Below are 21834 nucleotides of genomic sequence, written 5' to 3'. Positions count from 1 at the left end.
TCTGATCTGAATGTGAAGATGGGCTCGTATGGGTTAACGATGGAAGAGATTAAATAGGTGACAGAAAGCGAACTGATCGGTTAACTTCTAAATGTTATAACGATGAATACCTGACAAGTATGGGTGGATAAATAATTATGCTTGAAGAAAAGTAACAGGGGAGTCAGTTGGATATTATTGAAGACTGAGAAATTGGAGATTAATGAATTTCTGAATCTGAAGAAGAGAGTCGAAATTTGAAGGAAATGATGGAACATCGAGGATGTTCTGCTTTACTGGAATGTGAGCTGCTTGAACCTGGTACTGATGCTGCGCTGAGACCTGAATGAGTCTGAATGGATGAGAGTAAACTTCTTACGCCGTTCATGTCCCCAAAGTTTCGCTGCCGTAATGATGAGTTCAAAATGCGAGAAAAAATTAATTCTTAGGCCATTTGCTTCAGCTATTTGTTTCTGAAATGGCCACCAAGCCTCTGAGGGAGTTGAATGTCTTTGGTTTGAAAAAGAAAGTCATTGTAGAAGAGAAAACTTGCCCTTGCAAGAGTAATTGAGGATGAGTGAGCCTTGAACAAGAAGTTTGCTGGCTGGAATGTAGGGTTTCTCTGAGGAGTGATGCGAATAGCATGGTTCAAGGAACTGTTAGAAACATCCTTCAGTGGGTATAATTGAGAAGAATGAAGTGGTTTCGGGGTTACATGATGAACGAAAGTGAGGTAAACTGAAGTGGAAGCTCCTTCCTGAGATGTGCTGATAAACACCAGAATCTGGGTGAATGAAAAGGACTTTGAATGTGCGGGAGATATCTGCTTTAGAGAGCCCATTGCCTTGGCTTGCTAAGCGAATTAATTTAATGATCTTATCTAACCTTTCTTTTGGCTTCCATGGCTACAAGTGAGTCGACTGAGTTAGGACTTAAGGAGCCGGTTAAAGATGAAACAATAATAGATAATGAATGGATGGATGATGATTGAATTTGGAATATCTATGCGGGAGAGAAAACTCATGGATGAATCAATAAGAGAGAAATTATAACTCTCCATTAGGATAATGTTTAAGGTAGGAATGAGAGCGTTCACCTTGGTTTGAAGTGAAGAAATTGTTCTAGTAAACTGGGAGATGAATGGGACCGAAGAGTCGGAAAATCCTTGCAAAGACGCTGACATGGATTAGCGGTCAGCAGGTTGCTGGAGACTGAACTACCAAGATCGTTGAGGTGTTGCAGATCATCTTGCCCCCAGGTATGCGACGGCGTGGCCCAATTGTCAGTGCCCTCGGAATTGATGAGCTTAAGAGAAAGATTGATGTCTGAGTTTTGGGTTGATGTGAAGGGGAGGAGCGGTGGGGGATAGCCATTTCTCGTTGTATAGAGAGGGGGATGGATGGATGAATGTGGGTAGGTATAGAATGAGGATGGATGGATGAATGGATGGATGGAGGATGGTAGGGATGGATGTGAATGGATGGATGGATCTGGATAAATGAATGGATGGATCTGGATGGATGAATGGATGTGGATAGAGGGATGGATGGATCAATGAATAAATAAATCAATGGGTGGATGAATGGATGGAGGGAGGAATGTGAATGAATGGATGAATGAATGAATAAATCGATGAGAGGGTGAATGGATGGAGGGATGGATGTGAATGGATCGATATAGGGATGGATGGATGCAGTGGCGCAACTACACATTATTCAGGTGGATGCAAAAACATAGATCGGCGCCCCCCCCCGACCGAGGGAAGGAACGTCAGGGTGAAGGAGCGACGCTCGCTCAGCAACACCCCCCCCGAGGCGACGATACGTGAAGGGTAAAACTCGCTACATTTACCTCGTTATGTGCGCGAGGTGAAGGAGCGTAAGGCGCGCAGAAGTGTAAGGGAAAACATCATCGGCGCGCCGCCCCCTCCAGACGGGGTTTTGGCGCCCCCTCTGGTGCTGCGCCCCTATGCGTTGCATACCCTGCATACCCACTTTTTGCGCCACTGGATGGATGGATGGAGGGATTGATGGAGGAACAAGGATGAAGAGGGAGAGTAATTGTACAAGTAGTTGCTGGATGAGATGAAGTACCACGTAAACTGCGAGAAAGACATGCAGGTGGCAAAATGCAGATGTACGATTCAGATTAAAAGAAACCCAGTATGACCCCTGATCAAATGGTTGAAAACGGCCTGTTATCTGGGCTGCAGAAAGAATGCAATGTTAATGGAAGCCTGATCTTCTAAATTGGAGAATCATGTGAAGAATGATGGAAAGATGGTTATCGAATTCGGACTTGGGACCTGGATACTTGATGCGAAATTCCTTCAAGGTTTGCAGCAAGATGTGGACGTCCTCTACGATTCTATTGTCGAGAGAGTCATCTCTTCTGCCGTCATCTGCTGGGGCGGCAGCATCAGAGTCAGGGACCTAAAAGTTCAACGGCCTGATAAAGATTGGTTCAGTTCTGTAGAAGACTATAATAAATTGGATGGCTCTGGCTGAGCCAGAATGCTGTGCTGGTGTTTGGCTAAAATCTAGAATATAGAGCACATTGCTATGGTTCTAAGGTTTCTGCTCTGGCTCCCTGAAGCTCTGAGAATAAACTAAGAATACTGCTGCTGGTTTATGAATCCTTGAATAGCTTGGCGCCAGAATACGTAAAGATTTGCTCTCAAGATGATTATGTGAATAAGGTTCCTCATGATTCAAGAACGATTGAAAACAAAGATCACCATGTTATTCACGAGACTGGCCAGGGAAAGCCGAGCATCTTGGTTAGAGGTTTCTTCAGATTTGTGTTGAACGGATCGCTGCAGAATATCTTTCCTGCCAAGGGTCAACAACATCATTTAGAATTTGATGGTGAAAATGATGGTGAAACAGGAGAGGGATGTTCTGTTGAGTTATTGCATGAATGGGACACAAGGTGGAGCTTTGATTATGCATGTTAAAAAGATGATGGATGAAGAGAGAAGAAGGGAACGAAGGACGGATGGTATTAGGTTTGAAAATAAAGTGAAACCTAATGTAAATCGCTACTGCTCAGACTGGTAACGGTGTTCTTTAAGACAAGTGAAGATGTACTACTGTCCTGCTAAGGTATTATAAAGTAGACAAACATATTAAAATGTTCAATCTATGAGAAGCTTGGGAGAATGGTGATGAAATGAAGAGTCTTTGAACTGAGAGGATGCAGGCAGAAAGTGTGATACAACCTGGCTCCCACTAGGGGAGCTATCGGTTGCGAGTAGAGGTCCGAAATCGGTGTGAGTGAAGGCGGAAGTGACATCATCGATGATGCTTTTTGGAGAAAGCGGAAGCCTGGGATGTTTGAACTTCGGTGGTGGTGGTGCGGTTGACTGTTGGGTTTCGGAGGAGGAACGCTGAAATAAGGATATGTTTGTGTTGCTTGGCTGAGAGACTCTGGAAGTTCGCAGTGATCCGAGAGGAGTCTGGCACTCCAGTGGAGGTCTACGAGCCGGCATCAGAAATGATGTCACCGGAGATCATGGATGAGGAAACGGACGTTGAAGAAATTGCTGGGCGGCTGAAAGAGATTCGTTTCTCCTGTAGAGAGCGTTGGAGGCGAGGAATTGAGACCTAGATGGGTTGATGCGCCTGCGATGCAGCGCTGAGGTGTGGAAGTGTTGGTGTTGTTAAGCTGAATGACTCTGAAAGGCGGTGGTGCCCCGGAAGAACGAGCCTGATGTCTGGCGTCTCTTGGCCTTCTACATTCGCTGGACTGGAATGTTGGAGGTGAAGGGCGAACCTCGGACTGATGTAGGAACGGCGCAAAGGAGGTGCAAGACGGAAGATGAAAGAGCACACGGCGTTTGCTACTTGGAGCTTGGCTAATTGCTGGAAGAGGAAAAGAAATGTTCGCGGCGGATGGAATATTGAAGAACATCGTCTGAATCTGAAGGGAAGAGCTGGGTAGCCACGTCGCCTTCAGTGGTGAGTTGAATTTGTAGGCTTGTAATTGTAGCAGAAGTTACGGGTCTGGCGTTTGACAAAACACGACAGACTGAGTAGAGTGGATGAGCAGAGTATAAATAGGCCGCTTGAAGAGTTAGAGGTGTGGTTTGGGCGTGGCCCTGCTCCCGAAGTTAAGTTAACACGTTAACTTCCACTTTATGATACTGAAAACACTTGCACATATGGATGTGAAAATTGTTGGTACCCCTCTCTTAACATCTGAGCAAGCCACAAAGATCACTGTGTGGCTTGATACCCACAGCTCCACAGATTAATCAGAAGTTTAAGGTCTATGATAAAAATACATTTGTAATTACTATTTAAAACAAATAAATTATACGTTTTGTAGTTTGACCTCAGCCTTCCAGTGCAATTCTGCTAAAAACAATTCTTGCTTACAACAAAGTCTGTGGATTTTTACCATGTCAATCAGTGAACAGAAGGAGAAATCGTGAACGGTGGCGTTGGTTTTCTGTGCTGTTTTAGAACTGTAGTTTGCTTGGAGTTTTAGCAATGGCAACCAATGAAATTAACAAAACCGTTCTGTCCTTGCTGGTCACACTTCCAACATGGACTGCTGGAACCACAGTTGTTAATTAAGATTCGCCCCGTTTGGATCGGCTCTTCTCTCTTCACAGTGGAGGATGGTTGTTTACAGAACAGGCAACTACTGGTAAGCTTATTAGGGTCAAACTGGCTAATTACGGGCAAACATTAGTGACTGGGTTAAATTTAAAATCTCAATAAAGGTCATGCCTTTGGGAAGCAATCGTTTGTCTACAGCCGAGAACCTAGACCATCAAACAGAACAAGGGCTGGTTCTTACCAGACTACACTTTCTGTGTCATATATTAAAGTTTTAATTGTTCTTTGTTGCATAGCTTAACTAAAAAAACAACAAAAAAATATATTGATATCAGGTTACATTTGTTGCATTGTTTTGACTTTTTTTTTCATCTTGCCTTTTTCAAATAATCCCTAATATACACACCACCATCAGAATTTACTTCAGTCTTGCTTACTTGGAAGGAATTGAGGATTATGAAGATGTAGCTGACGACCGCAGACAGATGGACCAGCACGCCACACATCCACGTCAGACCCAGAACCGGCAGCAGGATGAGAACTGGACGGGTCACAGCCCTAAAAGCACACAGAAACGGTATCAGCATAAACCCTGTTGGTGGTTCATGTGTTATAATTAGTATCTACAATCTATAGCTAATCAATTAAAACATGTAGTAACAAAATGCAGCTCCGGGTGAGGACCACAAAGAGCTTCTAGAAGTCTCCATAAGAAACAAAGACAGAACTTCACTTATAATAATCTTCGATCGATTCAATTAAGTCAAAAATTGTTAGGACACCAGAACAAAGGAGATGGTGAATGTGAGTATTGCAGGAAAAAAAAAACTCAAATGTGCAGCATTGGAGGGGAAAGTGTCATGGTTTATTGTAGCGCCATCTGGAAAGCCCTCCCTCATAGAATCCATCATGTAAGCATATGGTGAATCTGAGAGAGCCTGAAGAAAATATGAGGCCAACTGTAAAAAACATAAAACTGAAGCAGAACAGAACTTTACCACATCATCCAGAATGACCCAAAAACTCACAAGTGAATCCATCAAGGACTGGCCTATTCAAAGCTCACATCCTTATAGTATTGAGTTTTTGTGAATTAGTTTTTGTCTAATTAATATATATAATGTATCTTAGTTGGTGATTGAGTTACTGAAATAAATGGAATTTTGAATGCTAATTTAATTTATTACATAGTACGTGAATTGCTGCAGACATAAAGAATCAATGCATTGAATAATGTGTTGTTACCAAATGCTTGCTCAGGAGGAGCAATTGCTGCATTTTCAGACTCGATGCTGTTAGCTTGGCTCCCTTGAACAGATCTATTTTTACCAACTGGCCTAAGAAGTGATCCGGTGTAATAACTGGGATCAAACTGGAATGAATGCAACTTAATATGAATTTGTCTTTATGATTTGATTAAGCTCGCCATAAACTTCCATACAAAAATTGGATCTGTTGATTTTGTGTCTTGGGACATTTTGTGTAAATTGGTGTTACAAACCAAATTGAACTGAAAAACAAAATATGTATCTGTAGAGCCAATTCACAACAAATGTCGTCTGGAGGCACTTTACAAAAGAAAATAAATGAAATTTCAATTGAATCACACATTTGATCCTCATTATCAGACAGTGCATTTTCAATCTAAGGAAACCCAGGGGATGGCATTGAGTCACTGACTTGCAGCATTCACTCCTCCTGGATGAGAACACAGTGATGACAGACGATTGCTTGCATTGTGCCTTGAGCTTACAGCAATCCCTCGTACCGAGCATGCATTGATACATGGACATTTTTCAGAGAAAGTCTTCAACAGTTATTTTGTTGTCCTTATTTTCTTTCGTATGCATCAGGTTAAAACATATTCAGCCTCGCATGTGTGTGGGTTTTCATTCTTGAGGTCTTAAAAAGAAAAGAAAAGAAAATCATTGAACGTATTGTAAAGACAGTTTATTGTTGGATGTTTCCCTGTCGAATCCACACCAAACACCTCTGTGTAAGTATAGATTTTCCGCCCAACTGCATTCATTCTCCTGCTCCTTTGCAACCATCTTTTCAGTGATCTAGGTTCTTATACCGCCAATAACCATTTCATGGGGCAAAGCAGAAAACATTGCCTTTGTTTAAACCACCATTGTTGTCACACTGCTGCACCTGGATGGAGAGATTGAGTTTTTCAGCTGCACTGTGTCAGCAAGGACAAAGCCGACTCACTCTTCGCTTTATTTCTGAAAGTTGTTTTCCCTCCAATCTCCTGAATTGATGTAACACGACTGGCACATACATCCGCCTGTTAGTGAGGGAATGAAGAGAAACGGCTGTAGAGGGAAAGGAATGGGATTGTGGCATTTCCATTAGTTGCAAACAAACATGCAGCAAAAAAAATGTAAAGGTGGAAGTGCGTCTTAAAGGTAGGCTTTATGAATACAAATACAAATTCTGGCTGCAAGGAACATTCTGTTTGACATTTTTTTCTTTTATCATAAACACCAATGTTGTGAGGGTGGCATTTTCTGCATTTGAACAATGACTTTCAAAGGTTTGAGTATGTGTGGCAAGGTGGCCGTTTTGGTTTAAGATTTGTGTTGCAAGTGTTTTGTATTTTGGTGGGGGTTATTTCCCAGGTGTCTCCCATCTGCTATGATGGGAGAGTGTGGCTGGAGAAATAAAAGGATGGGAGACGGAGCAACCAGGGCGTCACCAGCTCCGCCCTGCTTCCCGGAGCATCAAGACACCAAGCAGCTGAGTGGCAGAGACAGCGAGACGGCACGGTCCGCACTGGAAGTATGAATTACTGACAGCCAGTCAGAGGTTGAGCAGCAGCAGAAGGGATGTGAGGTCGAGGGCCACCACCGCCACCACAGAATAAGAAGCGTGACCGTAACGGGAGACCGCATCAGCATAGCCGCTCAGCCGCTTGTCACCCCGGAGGGAGTGATAATGGGAGATGTGTTTAAACACTGAGAGAAATAACCTGGGCTAACTGGCAGACTTATTGCAGGTATGAGGGGAGAGAGAAAATGGCACAGGGGTGAGGGAATGAATCTAATGGTAAAGAATGAGTAGACGTAATAAAACTAGAGGACTGCACTAAGGTAAAACAGAAGAGTAATCAATCAAAAATGAGAAACTAAGAAAGCAGAATAATAATGAAGCTAGAATCAACTAATCAAAACCCCCAAAACAACTCAGGACCTAACGAGCTGTGAAGCATGTGAAGCACGACATGGCCATCACCACCACAGACACCACTGTGAATTTAACAAGAATCAGAAATGTGTCAAGACAATCAATGAAAAAATGAACGCTGATGCAGAACTGGACCAGCAAACCCACCAGTGACTGACAGAATGTTAACGAAGTCCTGACAGTCAAAGCTGGTGATGAGAGGTGAAACTTTCTTCAAGCCGACGCTGTTGGACATCTCAAACACTTCACTAGCTATCAGAGGGCAGGGTGTCCTAACCTCTTCCTCAGTTAGAAAACACATTTCTGTTTATCTCTGTAAAGAGTGAAGCGAGGATCATTTTTGGTGTTTAAATGTAAATAAATCAGTTTGCGTCAAGAGATAAAAGATGATTAGACAACATGTGAATGTTTCTTTAGAAAGATTGGATGTTTGATGAGGTGTCTACGTTTTTTCCACATGGCTCATCAACCAGTTATCAATCTTCCAAATATGAATAATACTAAAAATATGCATACAATTGTGGAATAATTACTGATAATAGATAATTGTTTGCATTACAAATGTGTGCAAATCTTTGTCTATATTCTGATGCTATAATTTTGAAAAAACAATTTTGCAATTGAATTGTTACCATAATTAAGAAATTAAATTAAAGTCACGTGTGAATAAGGTTGTTCCTGCAGTAAGTCATTAAAAATCATGGCAGCCACAGATGTAAGCAGTCACATAAAATGTATTTATAGCTCAGCCAATCAGAGAAGATGTTGGCGTCTTATTCAGGCGATACAAACGCAATAAACAAATAAAAAGGAGCTACATAAACGCTGCACAATACATGTACAGCTTTTTTTGAAAATTGTAATTGGCGATTTTACAGAAGGGCTCTGGATTCAACATGTTGGAATGACACACAACTGCTTATGAACTGTGATGCTGTGAGAGCTCTGGAGGAGCAGCTGCACATTGTCCGAAAAACAAAAACAAACCATCATCCTCCTTCTTCCTGTCGTCTTTTTTGTCATTTTTGCCACTTAAGCTTGTGTGATGTCATCACCAATAAGAAACATTTTTTTATAAAAAATGTTGTGGATCTGGACATTTTAGTACAGGCATGTATTTAAATTTAAAAATAAAACAACAAAGATTTGAATAAAACCCAAAATAACTGGATTGGTGCATCTCTAATACCAAGCAGTATGAATAATACAATGCAAACACGGCCGTGGCAAAGGAGAGGCTTGACGAAAAGACAAACAACTGTGCCGAGGCCAGGTGTTAAGTTGATAAGCCCTTGTAACTCCCACAGTAAACTCCCAGTCTCACACACTGCCTCCATTGAGTCCAGTGCTCCTCAAGCAAAAAAAGAAAATAGTGTGTGGGTTGGTGTGTGTGTGTGTGTGTGAGTGGAAGAGCGGGCAGACAGCGAGAAACAATTTGTGAAGGAAAGAGGCAGAGATGTTTTTGTGTCTCACCAGGTGAGGTCAAAGGTCTGCATTTTCGATGCAAAGCTTGGACTGAGCATCTTAGCGCGGCGATGAGCGCTGGAAACGGTCACCATGACAACGCGGCACAGCACAACTGCATTGACCTGCAGGCAGAACACAACAGCGGCAACAACGTGTCACTGCAGTGCCACTTGGCCTTAAACTGACGGGAGCATTCAGCTGCACCAAAATACATCTCAGCACACACCTGAAGCAGAAAACACTTCTGTGAAGACTCATGTTTTGGATGGAAGGAGCGATACTGCGAGTTAGCTGTTTGATCTGCTTTCTATAAGGTTCTTTTTAATCTTACTGCCATTGTTGCTGCTGCAGTTGGACTGGAGAGATGTTATTTTGCATTCAGTGAACAAATATTATATATTTATGTCTGGAACAAAATAAAAGTCAGGAGCTAACATACTCATTCTATAAACAGCGTCAAGAAGCTTTTAATCCATGCATGAACAGTACATATGACTTAAACATACCGCAGTGGACAGATGAACAACTCACAATATGAATACATACCATTAAGACCAATATGACCGGTCCCACAAAGGCCCAGATGGTGTCAGTTTGCACACTGAGCCAGCAGTGATCATGTGACTTGTATTTTCCCCTTGATATCACCAATGTTAGACCAACTATCAGAACAGGTAGTCCTGAAAAATAGGTCAATGACATAAAATCAACTGTGGTGCTGAAACAACAAAGAGCTTGTTTAAAACATCAATCTGCATCAGTTACTGTCACAGTTCAACCGGGTTCAGCTGCATGTTTTGTCTCTCCTGTTCTTTGTTCCTGTTTAGTCTGTGGGGTAAAGACCAGAGTAACACCTGAAGACTGTTTGTGCTACCGACTCACATCGTGTTCTCGGCTCAGCATGCGACATAACACACACTTACAAATGGATACGGGAACATCTGCCATAAATAAAAACTGGGTTAAGGCTGTTGTGTAACATAACATCATGTAAGTAATTATAAGCAGAGAAGATTTAGAATAAACAGAAAATGTTGGAAAGAGCAACCAGCCCTGTGAAGCTGCAAATCAGGTGAGAATAAAAGGTTCTTTGCCCTGGTGGGAAGCATGAGGCAAACATAGCAGAATTACTTCAGCATTACAGATTTTTAGTGGTGGGAAATCTAATTTACAGCCTGGAAAATGGAATATAAAGTATTTAATTTATAATGAGCCGGCATATCTACAGCAATCAGTGGGTGAAGGCCGTTGTGGGTTTGAATGGAGCTGGAGGATTGTACCGTACTGCTGCCAGTGAGTGAGGAGTTCTCACACACTGGGCAGCATTGCATGGATACCCTCAATCTACACAAGGGGTGTCTGCAACCTGCGGCTCCCAAAACGCAAGTTTATGTTAATACACATGTCATAACAAATGCAAGGTTTTGGTTTTTTTTTTTTACCATTTTTAAGTTTTTCCTACAATAATTGTACTGTATTTCCATAGATCTGCTTTCTTTGTATTAGGTTGGAATTCATGATTTACATACAGTATGTGAAAATATCCATCCTTTTCTATTTTTACCTTTATTTTAAATTCTAAAAATGAAAATAAAATTCTGGTTCTTTAAAAATAACAAGAAATTTCCAGGACTAAATGTTTGTCTAAAAAAAAAAAGCCATTTTTCTATAAGTCCTGTGACGTTTGAGATTCTAAACAAGTTTTGGGCTGTCCTGAAAACAGAATGGCTGTTCGGGCTGCAGACCCCGCTCTGTGCGCCCCCAACCCGACATGGGTCACCATCACATTAGTTCTGATTTGAGCTAAAATTTTGTCTAATGTGTCAGCTCTGAGACACTCACTGCCAGTAACACATGAAAAAAGAAAAGAAAAAAAAAACCTAAACAAACAATAACAACAACAACAACAACAACAAAAACGCTCAAACTGATTTTACCTGTAAGTATTTTTTGGTCTCTTTACAAAATATAATTTAAACCCTGAATTAATATTAAACAAATTGCAAATGTGGCTCAGCAGGGAGAATAATTGTTTTGTAGTTACAAGAGGAGATGAGAAAATCTCCATTTGGTCAGTGTGTGTGTGTCCTCCTCACTCTATCAGCTCCTGTCTTTTTTTTAAATTTGAAAACAAACAAAATGTTTTATTTTCTCTCACTGTCACTGGGTAAAAAGCATTAACTGTAGATGTGTGTACTTTTATTCTTGCTGTGAGATTATTACCTTGTCCTTCAGTCAAACTGTGTTATTCCACGTGAGAGGAAAGTGTTCTGCATGTCTTCTAAAACAGGGTTGTTGCTTTATTTCTTTTTAAATCTTGATTTCACAAATTTTCAAATACTGTGCAAAAGACTGTCACATTCTTTTTATGTTGTTGTCAAAGTGACATGTGAAAAAGGAGGAAAGGAAGAAATTCAAGCTCGCGGTTTACCAACCAAGTAAACAGACATACATTTGCCTAATGAAAGAAGAAAGCATATGTTGTTTTTAGGCAACTATTAGATTTGTTGATTACATACATTAAGCGAGTCAGATTTGAAAATTTAAATTATCCAGCCTCCTGTTTTTTTTTTTCCTGAACCTTAAAAGTAGACAACTCATAATTCTGATTTTTACCACCGCATGTGTTACTACACTGACTTAAAATTAGCTTAAAGACGTGTATGTATAGCTTTAAAATGAATTTAGGTTTTACTACAGTTGCATAATCTCACACTCTACAATTTAACATTTTATAGCATAATGTAGTAACAATGTTGTGTTCAGTAGTTACAAAAATACTGTATATTTCAAACATGACTTAAAAGAAATTTAACTTTGCAATTTAATAAAATTAGGCCTATGTCTCTTTAAGAAGCTTCTTCTCTTTCTAACACTGTACCCCCAGCATGTCATCACGTTTCTCCATTATGCCGTTTATAATCATTCTAAGTAGCGTTCCACTGAAAAGTAGCTCGTATAGTGACCTCAGCAGATGTGCAGTTCTACCAGGTATTTGCTAATTGTTGCTGCAGCTAGTCTAGAGGAGCTGAGTGGGGAAGACATGGAGGAGAGCTTCTCTGTGAGGCAGGAGCTCGACTCGAGACCGAAACTCTGAAGAGGAGCTGCGTGGAAAAGGCGGTGCTTGGAGAAAGCAAGCATTTTGCGTGGCTGAAAGGTTGCCATGGAGATCAAATGATTTCTCAAACATGCATGAAAGAATCAAGGCAACACTCAAGGTATGTTTCATATGAGGGAATAACATTGAAGCTAAAAAAAACTGATTTTACATAATACCTCCTTTACAGAAAACATGATGTTTCAAAGACGTTGATGTTAGTTGATGTTTATTTAGACTGAAATTAGATTTGACATTAGCCTGACTTTAGTGATGTCTGAAAGCAATTGGTTGTGCTGAATTTATTCATTTATATCTGTTGGTATCAAAGTTTCGGATGTATCTCATCACCAAAATTTACATATTTTTGAGAATTATTCAGGCAGTGTCCTTTTGCAAGGACACTGTAGACGTGGCTTGTTGTACAGATCAAAAAGCAATGTTAGCACCTGAAAAGCTTCACTTTCTCCCTCAAACATTGTCATTAAATCTGTGAAAAAAAAATCTTAGCTAAAGCCTTCACAATTTATTTTCTAAAGAAAATTATCACTGCAGATGTGAACCTATATCCACACAGATGGCAATAATCCACTTAGTGAGTGCCTAAGATAGCTTTTGAATCTTAAGAGCCTTATTAGTGAGAAACAATGTCACAGTAAGGCAAAGAAAATCTTAGATCCTCGTGAAGAAGCAAGGCCAACCACTTGACCTCAACACTTTTTTAGAAGACTCATTTCAGTTCCTGGTAAAAAGATATACAAGTGATCCCAGCTGACCTGTGTTTATGTTGCCTATTTACTGGATAAGTTTACCTTAACCTGCTCAGCTACAACTGTATGTATAGACTATGTTAAATATGATTTAATATGCTTCTCAGTTAATTTGATGCTGACAAGCGAGCTGTTTTGTTAACTGATCTCTGGTTGGTCTCTGTTTGGTGAACATGGAAACAAATACCAGAAAGGGCAAAAAGCCTGACTGGAAACAGAGGCAATGTTTCCAGGGAAACCTGATGAATAAAGCTGTTAACAGACATGGTAAAGTTCATATGTTCTACTCTCTTGTCTTCAGACCACAAGCAACAGATTTCATCATTATACTATATATTACACACAGATGATCCATAATGGATATTTATGGAAAATTAACATCACAAAAATTAAAGCAATCCTGTAAAATTAGATCCTGTAAAATTAAAACAAACATTTACATATTAAAACAAACACAGTTTTATGGAACTTGCAAAACAATCTGAATCAGATTATTTCTAATGTGACTAAGGCTGAGTCACATATAGGCAGGTGGTTAAACCTTAGTCGCCTGAGGGACTGAGAGAGGAGTGGCTTTTTTTATTTGGTGAACATGGATAAAAGCAGCAGTGCTGTAATTTATGGTATGTTAATTTAAACCTATTTATTTAACTGATTTTATTTACAATCTAAAATCCTGTGTTAAAAGAAGTTAGAAAGAGATAAAAAGAGAGCGCACACATGGAGGAGTGTGAGTTATGCAAAATCCGTTGGTAAAACATAATCATAAAATTTCATTTTATTGTGATTACAATTAATTAAAATGTTTTGTTCTAAAGAAAATAGCTACAGTTACCTACCTGTAAACTATAAAATATAATTTTACATAAAGAAAAGATACATGTTGTACGGCAGTTAAATAAACCTCATTTTATGACAGAGCATTAGAAATAGGACTATAGGTCTGTATTTTAAATATAGGTCAGGAGTTTATTTGATGCTGCAGCCTAGGATTGGGGGTCCAGGCCTCACAGTCAAACTTTGACCCCTCACAACATCTGTCAGCAGATGGTGAGATAGGACTGGGTCAGTTCTCTGCCTGACACCATTGAGAGCCTTTGGATTCTTTCCTTGACTGAATTTTCCCTAAAACATAGAGACTTGAACTTTGAATGGATCTACTGGAGAATTTTCACTCTCCGGTTTGAATGCTCCCCAAAGGACATTTTTATTTTTTCAAGACGAATGAGTCTTGGTTATTGTAAATATTGCTTATTGTTCTAATTGTTCATAAATAAAAGTCATAATTACTACATATACTTGTCTCCATGGGTTACTACTACTACTGTCTTCTATGAGCCTATATGTAGTGACATGTACACACTCAGATGTGGATAAGAGAAAAACATCATAGAAGTAAAACTTGGTCAAAAAGTGATGTTTATTTAGAGCCAGCCCACAGTGCTGTTGTGTTTTTCAGAATAGTGACTTGGCGACTGAAGCAGAAAAATGCTAAGTTGTGACCATCATCAATAAGACAAGTTTACCCCAGCCTATGACATAGTAGAGCTTCATCCTGCGGTCCTCACTGATGTTAACAGAAACCACTTTGCTCCAAAGAAGAAGACCCTCAACCAGCATCCAGCAGAAGGACGCCATGAAGAAGAGATGAAGCAGAGCAGTCACCATGAAACATGCTGCCTGCAGAGTTAAACACAGACAAAAACACCTGGAATTAATCCTGAAATCTTAGTGGTGTGCATCTTGATCAAAACAGTGCACCTTCTTTGCTGCATCATGCTAGACCTGTTTTCATTAAATAATCAGTGATCATAACTAGAGCTGTCAGTCGATTAAAAAAAATGTAATTGGATTAACCACACTGTACCACTGTGATTCATCATGATCAGTCTCTCTTTGCCTAAGTTTGTAAACTTGAAATCTATATTGTGTTTCTTGCAGGTTTGGTGTCTTGGGTTAACCCCTCCTTCTGCCATATCCCAGTCAATTAAAATTAAAAGATGTTTTCGGTTTAATTTTTGCAGCAGCAAGGAAGTAATGTAGTCTCCTGGTACTCAAGAGCAACTATAGGAAACATACTCTACTGCACAAGTAATAGCAAACTTGGACAGCTGACAGATGAGATTTATTTTATTTTCTAGCTCTTTGGTGCCCCATCAATTTCTGATGCTGCCCTGGGAAACCGCCCACCTAGCCCATATCAAAAACCACCAATGTGTAAATTTTTTTTTATTATTAAGAAAATGTTTTATTGTCTGAAGATCCTCAGTTGTCCAGGTTTTAAATGTTAGTTTAGAAACATTCCTCTCCATTCACTTCCTATGGAACTTAAGTGATGAGGCAACAGTCGCTTGTCCTCATCCAGCTGAGCGACCAGCGTAATTCATTCATGTCCACATGAAGAGCAGCGATGCAACATAAGAAAGTTAAAAATGTTAAATTTTTGTTTCTGTCTGCAGTCACAGAGAACTTTAACCTTTCTCTGTCCTTGATCCCTCACTGTGTGTCGAGCCGATAATGCCTGTGAACTACACAACCATCTGCAGGAGAAAGGCTTTAGGTCACAGTAGGTAGTTTGATTGATCAGCATAAAGTAATATTAACGCGTTAACATTTTCAGATTAATCTCGTCTTCACACATTAACTTTAACACCCCTAGTCATATTGCACTGGTCTGAATGCATTATCAATACATGGTTTTACGATTTATAACACTTTATTTGATTAAACAAAGTGTCTCACCTGATTTTCTGCTGCCCAGTCGCTGCACATCAGCAGAAGCTCAGCAAGGCCCAGAGCAGCTATCAGGTTCTTATGGACAGTGGTTCGGTCTGATTTGGGGACTCTAAAAAAGTCACACACACACACACACACACCCCCACACACGCACACACACACACACACACACACACACACACACACACACGCACGCATGCACACACACTCACATCATGTGTGAGCTGCGATGTGAGAGAGAAGCTCTCCCACGTTTATTGAAAAATGTTTTCCTGTGGGGATGCTCACACATCCACACAATATTCAGCTTTTTTTCTTATTGATGTGAATCTGGCAGGGATTTATGAAATGCTTTTCACCCTTGATGCTTTCAGGATGCACTCTGTGATGTTTGTGACTCACCCCGCAGCAATGAAGAGGATGAAGGTGAAGAGGAGGCCACACAGAGACACTCCACAGCCAATGAACGTCAGCACCTGCAGAGCTTTTTCGTTTTCTGGGCTCATCTGGTGCAGAGCAACACAAAATGCATATGCTTTTTAAACAGCTGCACATCCTATTGATGAGGAAGCTACAGAAATCCACAGCTGTTGCCAGACACACAAATGTCACCTGAGTTTCGTAAACCTGCAGCAGCACAGCAAAATTGGTGGTGTGATTGCAGTAGCACACTGTGTATCCATAATGTTTGGACACAAGCTCACAGCCTCTTGTATTCCACCACCCACCGGCCTCCGGACTGCTTAGACAAACATGACACAGCATCTGCTTAGGATTCACTTAGACAGTTCATTTTGTTACTGTAAATTTTACAAGTCACTTAAATAGCAAGTTCTCCTAAAAAAATCTACTTACGTGAGATCAAAGTCCCAGAATGCACACACAGGATCATACACAGCATCAATGGAATTCTGGGGAAAATATCAGGAGATGATAAATATGTCATTCTAATAGGCCAGTACTTTTATAGTACAGATATAAACCAGAGGTTTGGTTAACCTGTGCTTTGTGCTGGAGCTGGAAGTGAACTGCCATGCTGACTGGCTGGTCGTCTCCCAGCACAGTGGAGGATATAACAGCCGAGCCCAGCACAGTGCCCAGATACCTGTGGGCAAACAGACTTTTACCACAGTGAATGAAACATCGACCAACATGACTGATGTGTATGATTTTGGTAATGACACTCATGAAAATGTAATATTTGCTCAATCATTGACTGGATGGTGTTTTCTTTGTAACATTGTAATTTTGTGTTTTTGTTATGTAAAGCACTTTGAACTGCCTTGCTGCTGAAGAGTGATACACAAATGAACTTGTTTGATCGATTAATTAATCGAGTGTTTTTAAATAAGTGTGTATTTTTGATTGGATTTTCAATGAAGATGCTAAACATAAGACACATTTCCTTCTTCTATTGTGAAAGAATAAAAAGTAAAGTCAAGGCAATAAATTAATTTATTTGTTTTTATAACCTAGAATATGGTTTTTCACCAATCTTTGCTCCATAGTTTCAGAACTAAAACATCTTTACACGCACCACCTTGGGCTGAGAACTGACTGATGATCAATCATCCTGGTCAGCCGAGATCTGTGACCACCTGGTTAGAAGGTGGTCAGTGAGTTAAGTTAGCTACGGTTAGGTTGGGTTACTTTATTTATTGTTATCCAAATATAGATTTTGTTTTCAGTGGTACATGCATATCTATGCACACACACTGTAAAAAGTGAGAACACATCACATATCCATTCACATATTGTATTTTCAAGTCTCCACAAGTCATATTCAAAATACAAAAGAGAAAAGTAAAAACTTAAAAATGTAATTAATTAAATCATACGATCATATGTCGTCTGGTCATCGTTTATTTATTTTTAACTTGCTTTGTATTTAAGCGTTCTCCTTTATGATTTTGTTTGTTGTGCTCAGCGTTCTGTTTGTAATTTTGCTTGATTCATGGCAAGTGTCTTGGACTATTTAGAAAAGCACTGTACAAATAAAATTAATTATTATTATTATTATTATTATTATTATTATTATTATTATTATTATTATTATTATTATTATTATTATTATTATTATTATTATTATTATTATTATTATTATGTCTCATTTTCAGGTCATCCCATATTCGGGGCTGTATTTGAGGTATTATTTGAGTTCCTTGTTGTAAAGATCTTCTTGTTGCTGTGGTTACACAAAAACTGTACAAAAGTAAAGGAATATCAGCAAATATTCTTCCAGCTACACGGCATCCAAAACTAGAGGATGCTCATCCACAAAAACAAAATTTCAATCAGAAAAAGAGGAATTTAAGTTTCAAAGTATAAACCAGAATTGATATAACAATATTCCAATATGCTTCCACATTAAGTGCCACAATCTAAGCACAATTCTGAAAGGGTGCTGCATCACCTAATGGCTATCTATGTACATTCAATGCATACTAAAAATCATATAGGAAAGATTTTGCTGCTAATAAGTTGTCCGAGTTTGTCCCAAATATACTTAATTTAACACATTTTCATAATACCTAAATATGTTAAATGTACTATTTTGAAACGTCAGCTGCAGATCAGTTCTGGCAGTAAGGGGTTAATTCTACCTTTGTGTGCCATCAGTGACCGTAGGCTCCATGGTGATGTTCTCTTCTCGATTGAAAAGAGGTCGCAGAGAGCCATACCACATGTTGACCAAGGTAATCTTATAGAAGCCTGCACATTCAACACAAAAGCTTTTCTTCAGTTTGCAGGATAAAATAGCTAAAAAGAAAACTTAAAGAAATCTAATTCATCACTAGCTTATGATTGTCTATCAGCATTTGCTGCAAAATCTGACATTGTGGTGAAGGAAGAGCAAGATGCCTTTGATTTCACCTGCAAAATTTAACATCATAATAAAAAACGTTTGAATGAATGAATCGGGGAATGGATTTGTATGAATTTTCTACCATTGTTCTGCAGATCCTGTATCTTCTGACGTGGAACAGAAATGCAGTCTAGAAGGCTGAGCGTCTCTGACCCAGGCCCACAGAAACTCTCCACTTTAGATCCTTCACCCAGTCTTTGTTGCTGCAGCTCCACTTCTACAATGAACATAACCATCCAGATAACATTTCAAATGTGTGACATTAAAAAAGGTTTTATGCAAAACATCAGCAGAATATCAGTATATTTCTGTATAGAATTTTCTTTTGTTGTATTGATCACTTTTTGTATTAAAAAAGGTTTTGCCACCTTTTGGGCTAAGATTACCATTTCTGCCTATTGTTTGAGGCTTAATTTTGTTTAGTTTCGTGTTGTTGTTTTTTGCAACATCTAAACTGGGATGGAAATTCTCCTATGCATATTTAGTATCTGTATCTATTAGTGGACTAATGTTTTTAAATAAAAAGCATGGTTAATAAAATTTAAGTGGCTAAAATCAAGGATTGCTTGATCATGTCACATTATTATGAGAAGGAAAAATGCATGTGTGTTTTCACAAACACACATCCTGTTCAACAATACATAAGATGAACAAGCTTTTGTTTCTACCTGTTAGTACAGACCAAATATGAAAATATACCATCACATTTACCATGAAGCTTTCTTTTTGACTTTAAAAACTATTCCATTTCATTCATATTGTACATATTTATATTATACTACAATATCCAAAGTTTAATTTTATTCTTTCTTTCACTTTCTTATGATTAATTATCTTTGTTTCTTGTGAATTTTTTATTGATTTGTGGGGATTTAAAAATGAACTTATGAATGTAAATCTGCTCTATGTAAATTTTGTCTAACACTGACTAAATAGAAGTATCTAAAACTGCATAACATTCAGCATGGACAATTAAATCAGGTCTGTTGCTCACTATGTTGTGTTTGTTTCTACATAAAACAATTGTTTAAATAAAATATTAACTGCAGCGCAAATACATGTTTTTTTTTATTTTTACACATAGTAGTCACTATATAAACATGTGGTTTGTGTAAGAAAAAATGACCATGTATTTATAATAAACACAAGTCATCCCTCACACACATAGGACTTCTGTTGGGTTCAGAAAGTTCATTCAGATTCCAAGCAGCGACCAGCGCTGTACTTATTGTATTATAGTCTGTGAACAATCCAGCAGCTCATTCAGAGTAACTATCACATAATGAACAGCCTCATTAAACCAGCACCACACAAAGATGCCAAATTCAGTTCGTCTTTTGTTCTGAAATTAAAATCAACATGATTTCTACATTCAAAAACTGTTTTTTTTGTTTTTTTTGACAAAGCATGTACATTTGTGCCTTTATTGTTGTTTTAGTGCTGCATTTCTGTCTCCATTCTAGAATTTATTTGATCATTTTTGAAGGTCTGCTGTTACATAATTGCATTTCTGTGCTTTCACTGATGTCTTTGTCAGTGGTGGGAAGTAACGAAGTACAAGTACTTTGTTACTGTACTTAAGTACATTTTTCGTGTATCTGTACTTTACTTAAGTAGATTTAATAATGGATACTTTCTGCTTTTACTCCACTACATTTTACAGTAAGTATCTGTACTTTCTACTTCACTACATTTCTACAAAACTGTCGCATTCCTCATTACATCCAAGTCGCGTTGCTCTTTTTTTTTTCCCCGTTGAAATGCAAGTACACCTCGCTGCAGCAAACAGAAAGGGGCGGGGACAGACCACTGTCAGTCTCATACCTTATTTGGAAATGGGACCATTGCAATCCGGAAGTGAAGGGGGCGCTCCTTCCTATACTTTCGTTTATATTTCTTTTTTTAAAATCTGATATATTTTCACCTTTAGGAAGGAGTTTCAATCTCAGCATGTATTTAAACGTCTCTCTTGTATTTACTTTAGCGTAGCTCACAGTTTTTAGCAAATTCTGTAGCTTTCGGTGTACTTCTAAATCTGCTTCTCAGTTGCATCTTTTCAGGCTTGCGACTGCCTCTAGTGGCGTTGGGGTGGTAACACAACTAATCTAAATATATGTATTACTAAATCAGAATACCACGTCTTTATTATTTACTATCAATTCTGGCATTATTGGCATTATAAAACAATCTATTGCTTCTTAGCATTTTGGAGCTGTCCATCATCTAATATGGCTGAAAATTTAATGTAGAGCTACCAAATCAGAGATAGTCCATTTTTCACTTCTTTCGCTGAGATAAAGCTTTTTTGGCTTCTAGGCTTCTTATATCTTAAAACATGAGATTTAGACCTGTTTCCCGTTTGAAACTGCCAGATCAATTGCTTTTTAGCATTTTGGAGCTGTCCATCATCTAATATGGCTGAAAAATTAATGTAGAGCTACGATATCAGAGATAGTCCATTTTTCACTTCTTTCGCTGAGATAAAGCTTTTTTGGCTTCTAGGCTTCTTATATCAGTGTTTTCAGCAAAGTCGAGCTGACTGTCCAGGAATGACTCGAGGTATTTAAAATTTGCCACAGTTTCAACAGGTTAGCCATCAAGTGAAACTGGAATCACTTTCAGTTCTTGTTTATCTCATGTAATTAACTCTACTTCCTTAAGAAATTGAAAAGGCATGTTCTTTTGTGAGGAAATTTATCTTTTACTGTTCCAGTAATGCCAGAATTAATAATAAGTAATAAAGACTTTGTGGTATTCGGATTTAGCAATGCGATTAGATTACTTGTGTTACCACCCCCACGCCACTAGAGGCAGTAGCAGGCCCGAAAAGATGCGACTTAAGGAGCAGAACAGAAAGGGGCGGGACGGACCACTGTCAGCCTTATACCTTATTTGGAAATGGGACTATTGCAATCCGGAAGTGAAGGGGGCGATATTTCCTGTATTTTCCGCGGTCTCCCGTTTTTATTTTCTTTTTAAATCTGTGATATATCTTCACCTTTAGGAAGGAGTTTCACTCTTAGCATATATTTGAACTTCAATCTTTTATTTACTTAAGCGTAGCTCACAGTTTTTAACACATTGTGTAGTTTTCGGTGTACTTCGAAATCTGCTCCTTAGTCGCATCTTTTCGGGGTTTACTGCTGCCTGTAGTGGCATGGGGGT

At 39.0% G+C, this 21834-nt stretch overlaps 1 protein-coding gene across 2 annotated transcripts in view; it reads right to left on the bottom strand.

The window, feature by feature from the left end:
- The window catches only part of adgrd2 (adhesion G protein-coupled receptor D2), a 55492-nt gene that overhangs the window by 17850 nt on the left and 15808 nt on the right, over positions 1-21834 (bottom strand). The window contains exons 10-20 of one of the 2 annotated variants that reach the window (XM_081611238.1): positions 18752-18886; positions 18407-18515; positions 16803-16908; positions 16659-16714; positions 16416-16545; positions 16206-16309; positions 15810-15912; positions 14594-14747; positions 9747-9880; positions 9207-9322; positions 4982-5102 (exon numbers count right to left, since the gene is read on the bottom strand). In XM_081611238.1, the coding sequence (XP_081467364.1) occupies positions 4982-5102; positions 9207-9322; positions 9747-9880; positions 14594-14747; positions 15810-15912; positions 16206-16309; positions 16416-16545; positions 16659-16714; positions 16803-16908; positions 18407-18515; positions 18752-18886 (1268 nt within the window). The remainder of the gene's footprint in view (positions 1-4981; positions 5103-9206; positions 9323-9746; positions 9881-14593; positions 14748-15809; positions 15913-16205; positions 16310-16415; positions 16546-16658; positions 16715-16802; positions 16909-18406; positions 18516-18751; positions 18887-21834) is intronic. The other variant, XM_081611239.1, reaches the window with a different exon arrangement.

This window comes from Poecilia reticulata, chromosome 9 (assembly GCF_904066995.2).
Source record: "Poecilia reticulata chromosome 9, P_reticulata-male-v2, whole genome shotgun sequence".
Lineage (NCBI taxonomy): Eukaryota > Metazoa > Chordata > Actinopteri > Cyprinodontiformes > Poeciliidae > Poecilia > Poecilia reticulata.
This window is presented reverse-complemented; position numbering and strand designations above follow the sequence as displayed.